Here is a 15,233-nt window from a genome sequence, read left to right on the forward strand (position 1 = left end):
CGCGGTGATCCCGCGGATCCCAGCTGGACATCAGATGAGTAGGCGGTCCTTAATGTGGCCCAGGACACATTCACTAGACACTGCTAAAAGAATGTGGTCATATGTGGCCCAGACCACCTCTGAATGTGATCTGAAAGAGCTGATCTCAATGTGTCCTCGATGCGTCTGGAGTCTTGGGATGGGATCACTGAGGACGCATGTTAATAGCAGGTCTGAACAGGGCCAATGATGCTTAGCTGGGTCTGTACAGCATGCCGTTTTAGTGAGGAGGTGCAGCTTTGCAGATCAGTCCCGCTGAGGGGCTTTGTAGCATCCTCCTGAGGAAGAGACACAGAAACGAGGCACAGCTAAAGATGCATTCACACCAAATCGGGCATCGCGGCGTTTAATCTGCAGCGGTGGGGGGTCGCAAGGGGGTGCTGGAAAAAAAAAATGCAGCGGCCTGTGGGTCGAAAAAGTTGATAAAGACTCAACTTTTGGAGAAACGCATTCCGACGTTCCGTTGCGGTAGCCGAATCACGCAACTGGGGATCCTGTACAACCCGGCCACGAGGGAACAAAAGACATTAACCGTTGCGCAGCCACTTGGTGCTAATCGACGCAACGTCGGATGAATGCAGCCTGACTTGTCCCATACTTGACATTCAACCCTCTCTCCCCTCTTCCTCAGGACCCAGTGCTGTTTTCAGGCTCTCTGAGGATGAACCTGGATCCTTTCAACAGCTACTCTGACGAGGAAATATGGAGGGCCCTGGAGTATTCCCATCTCAAGAGTTTCGTGTCCGGCCTGCCAAACAAACTCAGCCACGAGTGTAGCGAAGGAGGAGAGAACCTCAGGTATAACTGCTTTATGTATACAGCCATGCAAACTACCAAAAATCTTCATTCATCTCTGCTGCAGAGAGAACCAGGTTTTTGTTTGAATCAGGCTTGTATAAGAGACATAAATACGTCTCGGCGTTCTCTCTCCAGTGTGGGTCAGCGGCAGCTGCTGTGCTTGGCAAGAGCTCTGCTGAGGAAGACCAAGGTCCTGGTTCTAGATGAGGCCACAGCAGCCGTAGACATGGAGACAGACAACCTGATCCAGTCCACCATCCGCTCTCAGTTTGAGGACAGCACTGTCCTGACCATAGCTCATCGCCTTAACACCATCATGGACTACAACAGGTACTGTACTCTACACATAGACAGTTACAGAATGCTTTAATATGTTAATACCTTTCCATTTGTGTGTGTGTGTTTGTGTGTACCAGTTTATACAGCCAATAGGATAATGAATGGATTCTAATTAGGGATGTCACGATACCAGAAATCTAGTAGTCGATACCAATACCAGTGAATTTCCACCATTCTCGATACCAAATTCGATACCACAGTAAAAAAAAAAAAAAAAAATCCCATGTAATGTGTACATGTGTCTATATATATATCCTCAGATTGCAAGCAGTAGTTTAAATTCACTGACATGGTGACATTTCACCGGGTAAAGGCTACCAGAGGTGAGACCAAGTCATTGTTCTGCAAGTCACAAGTCTGTGACTTAAGTCCCAACTCAGGTCTCAAGTCCTAAACAAGCCATTTGCGCTCTTCACCAAATGTAACGTCATTTTAACAGCAGAGTAACTGGATCCATCTGGTGCTCAGTAACGTAACGTTAGTTCTCTATGGTTTTCTCCTGAAATTTGATTGGATGCTGTTAGATCGGCTCAAACAAAGTGGATCAGGGGAGTTAAAGGTCCCATATTGTAAAAAGTGTTATTTTCATGTATTTTATATTATAAAGCCGTTTTAAGTTCTATATAAATACTGTGAAACTATCAAAACGCTCAATATACGGAGAAATACACACAGCCCGTATTCAGAAATTGTACGTTTGAAACAAGCCGTTAGGAATTCTGTCCATTTGTGATGTCACAAATTAACAATATTTAGACCATTTCACAGTTTTAAACATAAACATTGTGTCCCAGTTTATTTCCTGTTTTAGTGTATGTGAATGACATCAGCTGACAGGAAGTAAACATGGGCCCAAGCCGTTTCCTAGCAACGCAATTCCGTTGAAATGCGCTAAAACGGAGCGTTTCAGACAGAGGGTGAATACAGGTATATTCAGACAGACAGTATGAGGAAAATAATGTGTTGTTTGAACATTAAAGCATGTAAACATGTTCTAGTAGAAACCCAAACTACAAGTATGAACCTGAAAATGAGCACGATATGTCCCCTTTAAGTGTAAGATAATCAAATGCAAGTCCCAATAACATTCACTGGAAATAAAGAGTCCAGAGTTCAATACAAAAAAAACACCACTTTTCAGAGATTTAGCAATAAGAAACAAAAGATAGAAATTTAGTTTGTTCAGTTCAGTTTTCCCCCCACGAGTGAATCCTCTTCTCGAACATAAAGGATCTCTGCATCTCTTGATCTCGCTGCTGCATGGCGATGTTGTGTGTGTGTGTGTGAGCGGAGGACAGAAGCAGCTGCATTTGGCGCTTGGCCGGGTGTTAATTTCGGATCCTGCAGGCATCGTACGGTACCTTCGGTACTGTGGAAAACAAGTACCGTCACGCTTTTCAGAATTTTGGCATCGACTTGGTACCGGTTCTCGTGACATCCCTACTTCTATTGTAATCTGGAGCATTAGTTTGTCATTATCACAAGATAAAGTGCATGCAGACAAGAGTGTTCGAACACAGGCTGCATGAGGTAGATTTGAGGCTTTATTATACTAACAAATGTAGAGGTAGTTTTGTATAGAAGTATAAGAAGCAGCTGTAGTACTAGGACTTCTTTGTGCTCCCTCTAGGGTCCTGGTGTTGGACAAGGGAGAGATGACAGAGTTCGACTCCCCCTCCAATCTCATCGCTCAGAGAGGAGCCTTTTACAAGATGGCCAAGGATGCTGGGCTGGTCTGAAGCAGGAGACAACACTCCCTTCTCCTCTGGCTCCCTGCTGTGGAGGTCCTGAGTCAAAGAGGGAGAGGGAGGTAAAGTAGGGGAATCGTTTAAGATTTAGTGTTTGCCTATTTAAGCAAAGGGCGTTGATGAGAACAACCGGTTTTGGTTTGACCTGCTCCTCCGTACACAGTCCTCACACAATTCTATGTTGTCTGTCCAAAACAACCCAACTTTCTTCCTGTTAGCCCACATCATGTCTCCGTACCCCCCTGTGTTTCTTCACGTTCTTTTTCTGCCATGGACCAGGAGGGACAAGTTCTAACAGGGGACACGCAGCTCACGGCTTATATTTCGAAGGAGCATTGTACCTTTTTGCTTGAGCAAGGAAGGAGAAGTTGACTTCTCTACAGACAGAACTCCCTGCAGTCTGTCTCAGAAACAGTTCACCTCTGGTTGTGGTAGCCAGTGCTGAGGTCAGTAGAGGACAAAAGGGCTGTTGTCCTGTCCTGTAAGTCCAAAGTTGTATAGTCAAAGACTGCCCTCTAACGTCCCAGCTGTTTTGAGATGCAGGTTTTAAAGCTAGGGTTGGTAATGTTGAGAAACAAGTAAGAGTACGCTAGATTTTTTAAAATGATCCAACCGAAAAAACGGGGGAGTTTAGACGGAGCTCCTGAAGCGATGCTACTTTCAAATTCTGCTAGCTTTCCAACATCGTCGACCCTACCTTTAAGTGAGAAATTCCTGCCTCGCTATTTGCCTTGTCCCAATTCCATACTATGTACTAATTGTATACAGTACGTTCTGTATACTCATCTTTTGTAGTATGCTGTATTTTTTCAGTTAGTATTTAAGAAATCAACATACTTTACAGTTTTATACTGACAGGAAATGACACAATCTGTGGCCAGCACTCAATTTAATGAATAAGGCTGTCACTTTTGTTTATTTTCTTATTCTAAGGAGAATATAAAATATCCCAGGCTGATCTGTGAAGCAGGTTTCCCAGGGCACAGCGAAGTGGACTCAAATCCATTTAGAATTAGTACGCAGTATGGAACTGGGACACAGCTAATGTTTTGACCTTTTAGCTAGCAAAGCTAGGGATGCACCGATACCGATACGGTGCTCATGTACTCATACTTGTACTCGCAAAATGGCTCCGATACAACGGCACCAATACCACTTTACAGCAGCGTGACGTTAACCTCTCGTCCCATCCCGCTCGGCCGGGATCCCGCCTCAGCCGGCGCGCGCCGGCCCTCACTTTCATTGCGCCACGGGGTTTTGCTTGCACCCTCTGACTCGCACGTGCGTTAGACTCCTTGGTTCGCGTTTCAAGACGGGTCGGATGGGTTGCCGACAACGCCGCAGACCCCTGACACCATTTACGTGGGCCGCGGCACGACGCGGTTGGGGGCACCCTGAGGCCAGTCCGCCCCGGTCGACAGTCGCACCGGGAGCGGGGAGCCCCGTCACGGTGCGGTGAGGTCCGGGCGGGGAGCGCCGTAAAGCTGCGGCCGCGAGCCACCTTCGCCCCGAGCCTTTCCAAGCCGACCTATAGCCGGTCGCGGCGCACCACCTCGTATGCGGGACTCCCCAGCCTGCCGTGTGTCGCTCACACCCTCCAGCTGGCAATTAACGAGGGTCTTTTGGCACAGAGAAGTACTGGTATCGGTACTCGGTATCGGCGAGTACCCAAATGTAAGTACTTGTACTCGGTCTGAAAAAAAGTGGTATCGGTGCATCCCTAGTTTGTTCAGTTGAATAGAAGATCATCAGTAGTGATTCTTCCAAAGCTGCGTTCACATGTACGTGCAACAGGCAGCAGGTCATTTTCAACGGAAGCCGGTGACACAAAGCTACAAACTGACGCCCGACCCTTATCGCTAAGTGACAAAATAAAGTTGAGCTGGTCTCAACTTTTTTCAGCACTCCAATGACACGGTGAAGCCAACCAATCATATGTTTTTGTGTCACCCTGTTCCGTTCCATTTAAAAAAAAAAATAATGCCGTTAGCTAGTTCTCAGCGCTGTTTAACGACATCACTACGTCAACGAGCGTTTGAGCAACACAAGCAAAGCAATGTAGCTGACCACGCTCGGCTGTTTTGTCGCTTTTGCCGCTAGTAGCGTGAACGTGGCATTAGAGGGTAGTGTTTGCCGTTGCTGCCAGCTGATTGGTCAGAAAACATCGGCTGTGCCGGTGATGTCATAGGCCCAGGCGGCGGCGGTCTGCAACATTGAACATCGACATAAATCACAACAAAACTACTAATAACGCACAAACTGTGGGAATGTTGTTGGATAGATTCCACTCGACTGTTACGTTACAGCCAGCGCTGTTTTATTTATTGTGTGTTTGTGTTCTTTCAGCTTTAAATCGATGTGTTCATGCAAGCTGCTGATCAGGGTTAGAGGCTCCACCCGTGTAATGAACGCTTTGGAGCTGAAGTATTTTGATTAAACAAAACAACACTGTTTTATTTGAGCTGAACTCTAATGAGGTCACAATGTACACAAACTGACGTTATCATCCTTTCAGGTTCATTTTGTCTTTTTATGTACACACATTACATAACATTTTGATTGTTTACAGCTGACATGACATGCTTCAGACACACAGATGCATGCCGACAAGTAACAAACAAAAAAAGTCATATGTTTTCAAAGTCTCACTTCAGCTCTGACAGCAAATTGATTTGCCACTGTGTTATGTTTTTTTTGCATTTTTGTAATTTGTGTTAGTGAGTAACTGTGTTATTTTATTCAATTGAATGACAGTTTCGATAAGATACTGTATAGACAGAGCTCCTGAAATGACATCAGAAAGAAATCCCAGGTTCTAGTGTGCACCGGGGAGAGTTTAATGCAAAATAGAAACTCTGGTTAGAATCCACAGAAACATTCAGTTATTAGTTATTTGTCTTGACAAACCAAATATATTCTAATAATAGATACTAGTGACTATCTAGTATCCATGGAAACATTCTTCTTTTCTGTCTGTGTAGAGGAGACTATATTCTCATCATGGACCGCAGTATAAAGACAGTACTGCTTTGCATTGCTGACATCACACAACACTCCTGCATCCTTTCTGAATACATGGAACTACACACACTTCAACACAAGCATTTTTTCGTGTGTGTAAGTTCTGTGGGTATTTTTATTCAATGTATTTAAAAATGAATTCTGATTCAGTTCTCATAACTCAAAGTTAGTTTTTCACATGGCCCTAATCCTGTCCTAGAAAGGTGTGTGCACAGATAGTGTCGTGTTGGGACAGAAAAGAACAGCTCCAGCTACATTCTCTGAGTCACTGTCAGTTGGTCAGTGTGAGGCTACTCTCCACATCGCTAACATCTGTATGCTCATGCAGCTGTGGGACAATTTAGGGCCAAACAACAGCTCTCTCCTCTGTTGAAAAGCTGGTAGTATTTCTTTTGGCTGATGTCTTAGCTGTTAAGTTGTGCTTTTGGTGATCTTGTACAAACTGGTGAGAAAAGCTTTGGTTGTGCCACCGCACATAATGTAAACCATTTTGAGATTAAATAAAGCATATTTGTGTTACATATTTATGGTTACAAAGTGAATGTTTGATGTTTTATATATGCACTACTTGGTTTGCGTAATCAGTTTTGGAAATAAAACCAATGCTGCAAGGCTGTTAACTTCTCTATTGCATTATAATTGTAGATAAAATTGCATTTAAAAAAATAGACCAGGTCAGGTGATAGCAAAGAGCTAAACTAAATACAACTAAATGGTATTTAGTTCAGCAAAATCTGATCTGTGATCATTTCATTTTTAGGTGGCATATTGCTTACACATCTTAAAGGTCCCATATTATAAAAAGTGAGATTTCCTCTATGTTATAAAGCAGGTTTAAGTGATATATAAATACTGTGAAAGTACCAATCCATGGAGAAATACAAACAGCCCGTATTCAGAAATTGTGCGTTTGAAACAAGCCGTGAGGATTTCTCTCCATTTGTGATGTCACAAATCTACAATATTTAGACCATTTCACAGTTTCAAACGTAAATATACTAAATGTGTCCCAGTTTATTTCCTGTAGCGGTGTATGTGAATGACATAAGCTGACAGGAAGTAAACATGGACCCAAGCTGTTGCCTAGCAACGTAATGCCGTTGCAATTCTGTTGAAATGCACTAAAACGGAGCATTTCAGACAGAGGGTAAATACAGGTATATTCATTTTTCTCATACTGCAGACAGTATGAGAAAAATAAAGGTTGTTCTTGAACATTACAGCATGTAAACATGTTCTAGTAGAAACACAAAATACAGGTAAGAACCTGAAAATGAGCACGATATGGGACCTTTAAATAGAAATCTTTGAGATTGACATTAATCAGACAACATACAATTAATCAGTTCATAATGATTTTTAAACGCATCAAATTAGGAAATGATTAGAATTAAACATTGTGAAGTTAAAGGGACTATTTGTAACTTTGTACGCGCATATATGTAGCGGGTCGTCACACATGTGCGCTCGCATATGCGCGTTCGCGTGTAGCCGCTGTACCCTCCTCCTCTGCCTGCTCGCCTTCACTCAGACAGCTCAGCTCGCTCCACCTCTAGACGTGAACGCGCGCTCACTCCACACTGCAGAAGAGTTAGTTTAGCTCTGAGAATATCTAGTGAATGTACAGGGGACGTTTGTGCAGAAATAACTGCTGCAGCTCCTCCAGACCAACAGAGGTTTTCCGTGTCTTGTGAAGTGACGGAGCTCTACAGAGAGTTACGTTGTCTTCTCGTTACCGACCGGGTGCCGGTGTCTCCTCTGCTCTCTCCGGCTGCGGGCGGAAAGAGCAGGGAGACATGCTGCAGAGCCCCGCTGCCTCAGCCTGCACTTAGGCAGGAAAAGCCAACTCTAGGATCAGATCTAAATCATGTTCATGGAGAGACCTTCGTCTGGTCAGCTAACATTACTGCCAAGCAGCTGACATATAGAGTGATATTGTGGTTTTAGCTGACGTGTGTCGCCTCACTGTTTTAAGTGATGCTCGTTCAGGTATATTGAGAGCGAGCAAGCGCGAGCCCGACGCTGACTTTCGTTGATTTCACGGCCACAGGTGTCGCTGTTAACAATACATTTCTGAAAGTTACAAATAGTCCCTTTAATATTCAGAGGGCACGTGCGTCAGTTACTTGATAAAGTCAATTTTTAATGCAAGTGGCTCTAATTGTTTTTGAAAGTTTAAAATCTAATAAGAAATCCAGAAAATGATCTTTGTTGAATTAATTTGAACTAACTGTCTTACAAATATTAAAATGGTTAATGTTCCTTAATTTGAATGAAATTGAATTCTGCTTTTTGCGGAAAAATCAACACCAAGCCCTGAACTCCGTTTCCCATCATGCTTTGCGGTCCGGTGTGAGGGGAAGCAAGATGGCGGTCATTAATGGAATGGGGCTGCTACATCAACGGCTGCTGTTGCGCTATTAAAACTGCAAACTAACAGCAGTCGGTGCTGAATTAACGGTTCATTTAATGCGATGCAAGACGGTGGCTCTGAGCTGAGGCGGCAGATTACCGGACTACAGGTAAAACACCACACACACACACCCATGGTGTCTTCAGCTAACGGTAGCTACACTTCAGCTAACTAGCTAGCCGAATACCTGACACATTTCTTACAGAGGGTGAAACGCTGACGGTACGTCTGTTAATAAAGCAACGGTATTAATGGGCGGCGACATAATGGGATTACAAATACTGTAACGTACGTTACGTCCGCTACAAAGATGTTAAATCTGGCAGCCAGCGGCGTCACGTTAGATCTGAGGCGTCAACGGTAAGATTTCAGAGCTAACCTAGCTAACGTTGAGGCTAACATTAAGGCTAACATTAAGGCTGGTGGTCACGGATAACGTTCACGTTACAGCAGAGTCTCTACACGAAAACACGATGTGAAACGTTATTCTGTCTGCTTCTTTATTTACCATGAACAGGAGTCCAACACACACACACACAGTCAGTAAACATTAATGTTACACAGGAAAAAACTTAACAGAAGAGAAAACAATTCATTTCACGCTAAACATCCACATAGAGAAATGGGCTGTCAGTGAAATACTGGCATAATAAACTAAAGAGCAGTTTTAGCATTAATGTACTGTCCCAGACTGGACCGTGCCATGCTCATGTCAGTTGATTTTTAGGTCCTAATTCAAGGCTGGCTTCTGCTGCTTTGATCCATCCCTTAATACCTCACACACTTTGGTAAGCTTTGCTTGTTTTTATCTTGGAAAAACAAATGATGTGATTCAGCAAAGCCAGTGAGCCTGAGAATGCAACAGTGTTACTTCTGTCGTCGAGTAAATGGAAATCCTAAAACTAATCCTGTTTGATTTTTGCTGTGTCTTAGGGACACTCATCTTGACTCCGATATCTCTGTCCTTATAGAGGTCCTGTTCCTCTGATGCAAAGTCATTTACTTAAACTCTATTATTATTAAACTCTTGACTTTTAAAGGTCCCATATTGTAAAAAGTGAGATTTTCATGTCTTTTATATTATAATGCAGGTTTAAGTTCTATGTAAATACTGTTAAACTATCAAAACACCCAATCCATGGAGAAACACACGCAGCCCGTATTCAGAAATTGTGCGTTTGAAACAAGCCGCCAGGATTTCTGTCCATTTGTGATGTCACAAATATGCAATATTTAGACCAATTTCACAGTTTTAAACGTAAACATTCTAAATGTGTCCCAGTTTATTTCCTGTTGCAGTTGTCGTAAATGACATCAGCTGACAGGAAGTAAATATGGACCCAAACTGTTGCCTAGCAACGCAATTCCGTTGCCATTCCGCTGAAATGCACTAAAACGGAGCGTTTCAGACAGAGGGTGAATACGGGGATATTCAGACAGACAGTATGAGGAAAATAAAGGGGTTTTCGAACATTACAGCATGTAAACATGTTCTAGTAGAAACCCAGAATACAAACATGAACCTGAAAATGAGCACGATATGGGACCTTTAAATAAAACTATTAAAATGCATGCAACGGCGTCATTTTAGTAAAACCTGCTTCTACTCTTTAGGAGGTGTCCCACATGCATGTTGTGACAAAATATCTTACAGTTGCTAATGTATGCATGATATGATTAGCAAAAAATATACTTGATAAACACCCTGACTAGCATCAATCATACATTACATTCATGAGTTAGTAAACATTCTCAGACATATAAATCAATACACTTTTCCGGACACTGACGCGGTCGCAGACTCGTTTCTCTCTGCTAATCGACACATTCGGGTGATGCCGTTGTAAATTAATTGTTTGAAGTGTAGCCACAGATATACCGGACTTCAGTTTAACAGTGTCGGCGTACAGTTTGACGCAAATCATTGTCCACTGAGCCCGCTTAGCCCGTCTAACAGGGCTAAGCCACCTAGCATGCTACAGCTGACAACAGCTGGTACGCTGCCAAAACTTCCCAGGTAAAACTCGCCCTCCAGAATTTCTGTCCCGCGTGTTTGAGTAGTAGACATAACCGCTGTTTGGGTTACAGGGCGTACCAAAAGGATGTCGCACACCAAACCGAGCATCCTGTATCGAACGGTTCGGGGTGAATACGCGTACCGTCACACCCATAGAAATCTTAGTGAGTCGGATGAAGAGGAATCATGCAGAAGTGCAATCACTGCAGGGTCCTGGCGTAGACATCCATAAGATGACGCGTTGAATGTGAGCATCTTATTTCATAGGTAGTTAGGTGTTCTTTGACAAAGAGCAGGAAAATTATCATCTTTAATAGGTTGCTCTAGTCTTGCAAATGAATTGTAATTGATCCAAATGAACCACCCTACATCCCTGCAAAACCATTCTAAAACTCTTAAAGGGTTCACAAATGATTCCTCAGGCTACTTTTGCCCCTGTGGTCTCAACATTCCCTGTCAGATTTTCATTTTAAGATAAAGACTGCATGTGTCCTGTCCTTTCTACTAGGTTTATTCCTGGATTCCACTTTTCCAGCGTGGCTACCAACCTCCAGGACCCACTGTCTGACTTCTGCACCACTAGTTTCCCTGGCCCATGGACTTGACTCCAGCATCAGGCTTCAAAAGGAGGCCTGCTGCCTCCTCTTCCCCAAGTGGAGTTAAAGAGATCGCTAGGAGCCCTCCTCCCCGCTCGCCCTCCTTGTCTCTGTCATCTCCTTCATCTGATCCGTCTTCACCTTTGTCTACGTCCTCCTCTGTCTGTGTCAACTCATCGGTTAATCAGAACAATGTAAAAGGCCAGACCCAAGGGACAGAGGTGGCCAGGGTCTCCTCCACTTCTGCCTCTCTAGCCACGCAGTCTCTCTCCACACTTACGCCCAACACCACCTTCTCAGAATTCTTCCCTCACAGTTCGGTGCAGCCACGTGTTGATTGTGAAGAAGAGGGTGGGAAAAGGGAGATGTATGATCCTTTCCATCCAACTGAGGGAGTGAAGGGTGAGGAGGAGGGGGAAGGGGAGAAATATGACCCCTTTGACCCTACTGGTTCTCCGGCATCAGACGCCGATGATGGAGGTGGCAAAGTGAGGGGGTTGAAGAGAAATGCTGAGAGAGGAGATGATGAGGAGAAAGAGGAAGAACCCCCGGATTCCACTGACACCTTGACTGACCTGTCAAGCCCCCGTCTGGCCACCCAGCTCCCTCTGAGGAGGAGAGTAGACTGTCGCAAAGCCAAAGCTGTGGCGCGGAGGGACAGCGCCGACTCTGATCACTCCGAGATAGAGGAAGGGGAGATCGTTGGGGCTGTTGACAGAGATGGAAGCAATAAGAGACCAGCTGGAGAAATCCTCTCCATCAATTCTCCCAGCGTCTCCTTCTTTGGTTCAAAGCCAGAGCGCATCCTGCGGGTGCTGGACGGGGATGGCTTTGTGTCTGTGCGTGCAGAGAGCAACTGGGAGGTGGACAGGGAGCCTGAGGATGAGCCTGTGGTAGGAATGGAGGATCTGAGAAGGAAGCTGGTCAGCAGACGGAAAGAGAGATATCTCTCCTTTCCTGCGTCTTCCTCCCTCTCTCCTCAGCCACCGCCTCCTCCCTCCAATCCTCCAGCTTCTGCACCCTCTTCCCCTCTCACACCTCCAGTAGAACAAGGCAGCAAGAACCGCAGCAAGTCCTCCAAGAGTTCCAAGGACCGCGACCGACAGAAGAGCAGGGATGGGAAGGCTGGAGAGAAGGAGGAGAGGAGAAAAAAGAGTAGGAAAGACAAAGAGGGAGGTCGGGAGAAGAGCAAAGAAAAGGAGCAAGGGCACAAGACTGGGAAGGAGGTTAAAGGAAGGAGGAGTAGCAGAAGCAGTAGCCGGAAGAGGAAGAAAAGACAGCACAGCAGCCCAGAGGCCTCGAGATCCTGCAACTCTTCAGGAAAAGGGGGTCACACTAGACCCCCTTTTTCAAGTCCATCTGAAGAAAGACACCGAGAGAAGGAAGGAGATAAAGACAGAGAGAGGGATAGAGACAGAGGTAGAGAGAGAGACAGGGATAGAGACAGAGAGCAAAATCGGACCAGCAGCCATAGACGAGATGACAGAGATCGAGATTCTAGCTCCAGAAAAGAGGAGAGGGACAGGAAGGGAAGACAGCATTCAAGCAGCATAGAGCAGGGCATTTCAAAGAGGTCCAAAAGAAGCAGGGAAAAGAGGGAAGATGATAGAGACATGCCGCGGGATAGGGAACGGCATCGGGACGGCCGTCCTGTTGTCCCACCATCTATCCAAGACCTCAATGGGTCTGACCTCTTTGCCATCAAGAGAACCATCACCGTCACCACCACCACAACGACCACCACCGTACCCGGCTCCCCAAGACTCACCCCGACCTCTCCCTGTCGGCCCACGCTGGACTCCGACAAGCCCCACAAGAGGAAGAAGAAGAGAAAATGGAACTCAGCTGGAGAGATGGATGACCGGGGAAGTTGTCGCAGCCAATCACAGTCGCTCTCACCACCAAGGTATCATAGCTACGAGTCGGACCGCTATTCAGACAAATTGGAGATCGACGTGTTGTCTTTGGACGGTGAGGCTATGGACTCAGACTACCCATCTTTGGAGGATACACCCCCTGCTGCCCTGCCTCCAGAACCACCTGTCCCTAGCCCCAAAACTAAAGCTACCCCCAAGACTGGACGACATCACCCGAAAAAGAAATCTCACGCATTAAAGAAAATTGGCCAATCCTCCTCCTCCTCATCCTCCTCCAATAGAACCAAAAGCAAATGCCTCTCCTCACTGACGGTCACTTCAGGCTCCGCCTCCGCCTCGTCTGGCCTCCCCTCAGCGAAGCGAGTCAGGAAGATGGGAAAGGACAAAGACCGGGTCAAAGGCAGCAGAAAGGATTTGGGTCACTCTGGCAAATCCAAGAAAGACAGCGGTGGCAGTCGGAAAGGCAAGCTTCAGTCGAAAGTGTCTGTGCTGGTGCGTGAGGGCGTGAGCAGCACCACGGGGACTTCGGTTGGCTCTGGAAAGCTGGGCATGGACCTCCTGGGGCCAGGAGGTACGGGAGGGGGTGCTGGGGGCTCTGTGGTGGGTGGCTCAATTGCAGTAGTCTTCTGCAGGGACAATGAGAGCAGGTCTCCGTTCCTCAAACCATGCTCCGAGCCACTGTCACTGGGCAACCGCGGTAAAGATCTGGCCGGTATGGGAAAGCGAGGCAGCCTGGTTGCTCCACCATCCTCCTTAACCAGTCCTGCAGGTATGAAATCCAAGAAAACAAAACCGAGCTCCATCACATCCACCTCCTCCTCCGCCTCTTCCCCCTCGTCATCTCTTGCAACTAAACGCCGCCGTCGCCTGGCCAAGAAGACAAGAGAAAAGGGTGGAGCTGTGGGGTTGACGGCTGGAGACGGCAACCAAACAAAAGCCACATCCGAGGGCTGGGGTGGAGCCTCCTTAGATGTTCAGTCAGCCATTGGAGATGGGAGCAAGTCAGTCAGTCCACATACTGGCCAAGCTGGTCCTGCACCCTGTTCTTCCTCCTCCTCTTCCTCCTCCTCCTCCTCCTCCTCCTCTACCAGTGTGCTCCCACCCTCCTCCTCGCCACCCCACACGCCTCCACCCTCTATGGCTCCTTTGCGGGACACCAGGGAGTCTTCGCCAGACTCTCAGACCGTGGACAGCAGCTGCAAGACTCCAGACCCTTCTTTCCTAGCCGAGGACTGTCCAAGCCAGACCAGCCCCACACTCCCGGCGTCCAGTCCGTCCAGCCTGTCCACCCCCCAGGGAGCCGGCCTCAGCATTGCCTTGTCTACACCCACTGCCAAGCCCCCTCCTCCAGACGACGCACCCAAATCCCTGGCCTCACCTCCTTGCTCGTCCTCTTCGGCAGGATGCGGTCTCTCTTCCCTTTCTCTGCCTCTGTCTTCTTCAGACCCCTCCTCCTCCTCTGTGTCCTCTTCGTCCACTAGCAAGCCTCCTCCGCCCCCTCCCCCAGCAGCGCCTGCCCTCCCCTGGAGTCTGCAGACCGGGGTGGACTGTACAACTGGAGGAGTCCTAGCATGTGAGTTCCCTCCATAGATGTACAGAAGTCTGTATGCCCCTTCGAGGTGCAAATGTTTCATAACAACACGGCAGAGGACCACGCTTTAAAATTAAATCCAGCTTATTTTATAGACCTCTACTAGTTTTAGTTAATTTCTTTATCATCTAAAAAACAACGTTCAGAGACTTGAAATTTCAGCCTTGTGCAGGAAATCCATCATAGTCTTGTAAATAATGAATTAATATGCACTTTATTATGCATTGACTGCAACCGCACACAACTGTAGCTTCTTTTTGTCTACAATCAAAGGAGACATGATGGTTTACCTGATTCAAGCAAGTTGAAAGTGCCTGCAAGTTGTTTTTTCATAGTGTGTAGTGAAATGAATGGAAACTATAGCTGACTGGTCAAAGATAAACACTACAGCATGCTTCGGAATCTGGTCAGCAATAAGGTGAATGCAAATGATACTGGCGTGGTCCTTTTTTAGTTTATGTTCTTTGGTCATGTTGGAAAAAATACTTGTTGAAGTTTTTTTCCCAATAGCTCAGTAACATGAAATGTGCATGTGTTGATGAGACATACATAACTCAGGTTCCAGTCCTTGAAACATGGCTAGGCATAGTGGAGTAGAGAACAGTAGTTGTCCGATATCTTGGCATCTCATGCCTCCCTGACTATCGATTCGTCTTATTGATGCTTTCCGACCATTACGCTGCACAATGAGGCGTACACACGCTGTATCATGTTTCCGTTTGTTTGAGACTGGAGAGGGGAAAAAAAGTGCTCAAAAGCATGGCGCTACTAAACCTGAGGGGACGCACACTATT

General features: G+C 46.1%; 2 protein-coding genes and 1 long non-coding RNA gene across 5 annotated transcripts in view; 2 read left to right on the top strand and 1 right to left on the bottom strand.

The window, feature by feature from the left end:
* abcc1 (ATP-binding cassette, sub-family C (CFTR/MRP), member 1) overlaps positions 1 to 3,521 on the top strand; it is a 33,980-nt gene extending 30,459 nt beyond the window's left edge. For both annotated transcript variants that reach the window (XM_037793060.1, XM_037793061.1), the window contains 3 exons: positions 671 to 837; positions 973 to 1,167; positions 2,807 to 3,521. In XM_037793060.1, the coding sequence (XP_037648988.1) occupies positions 671 to 837; positions 973 to 1,167; positions 2,807 to 2,915 (471 nt within the window). In that variant the 3' untranslated portion in view covers positions 2,916 to 3,521. The remainder of the gene's footprint in view (positions 1 to 670; positions 838 to 972; positions 1,168 to 2,806) is intronic.
* The window catches only part of LOC119502272, a 17,249-nt gene continuing 2,016 nt past the window's right edge, over positions 1 to 15,233 (bottom strand). Inside the window, exons 2-3 of the long non-coding RNA XR_005210035.1 lie at positions 2,538 to 2,545; positions 1 to 165 (exon numbers count right to left, since the gene is read on the bottom strand). This is a non-coding gene — a long non-coding RNA (uncharacterized LOC119502272). The remainder of the gene's footprint in view (positions 166 to 2,537; positions 2,546 to 15,233) is intronic.
* Positions 8,273 to 15,233, top strand: part of scaf1 (SR-related CTD-associated factor 1) — a 27,176-nt gene continuing 20,215 nt past the window's right edge. Inside the window, exons 1-2 of one of the 2 annotated variants that reach the window (XM_037793064.1) lie at positions 8,273 to 8,467; positions 10,884 to 14,320. In XM_037793064.1, the coding sequence (XP_037648992.1) occupies positions 10,971 to 14,320 (3,350 nt within the window). In that variant the 5' untranslated portion in view covers positions 8,273 to 8,467; positions 10,884 to 10,970. Of the gene's footprint in view, positions 8,468 to 10,883; positions 14,422 to 15,233 lie in introns of both variants that reach the window. The other variant, XM_037793063.1, reaches the window with a different exon arrangement.

The sequence above is a fragment of the Sebastes umbrosus genome, chromosome 14 (genome assembly GCF_015220745.1).
Source record: "Sebastes umbrosus isolate fSebUmb1 chromosome 14, fSebUmb1.pri, whole genome shotgun sequence".
NCBI classification, from domain to species: domain Eukaryota; kingdom Metazoa; phylum Chordata; class Actinopteri; order Perciformes; family Sebastidae; genus Sebastes; species Sebastes umbrosus.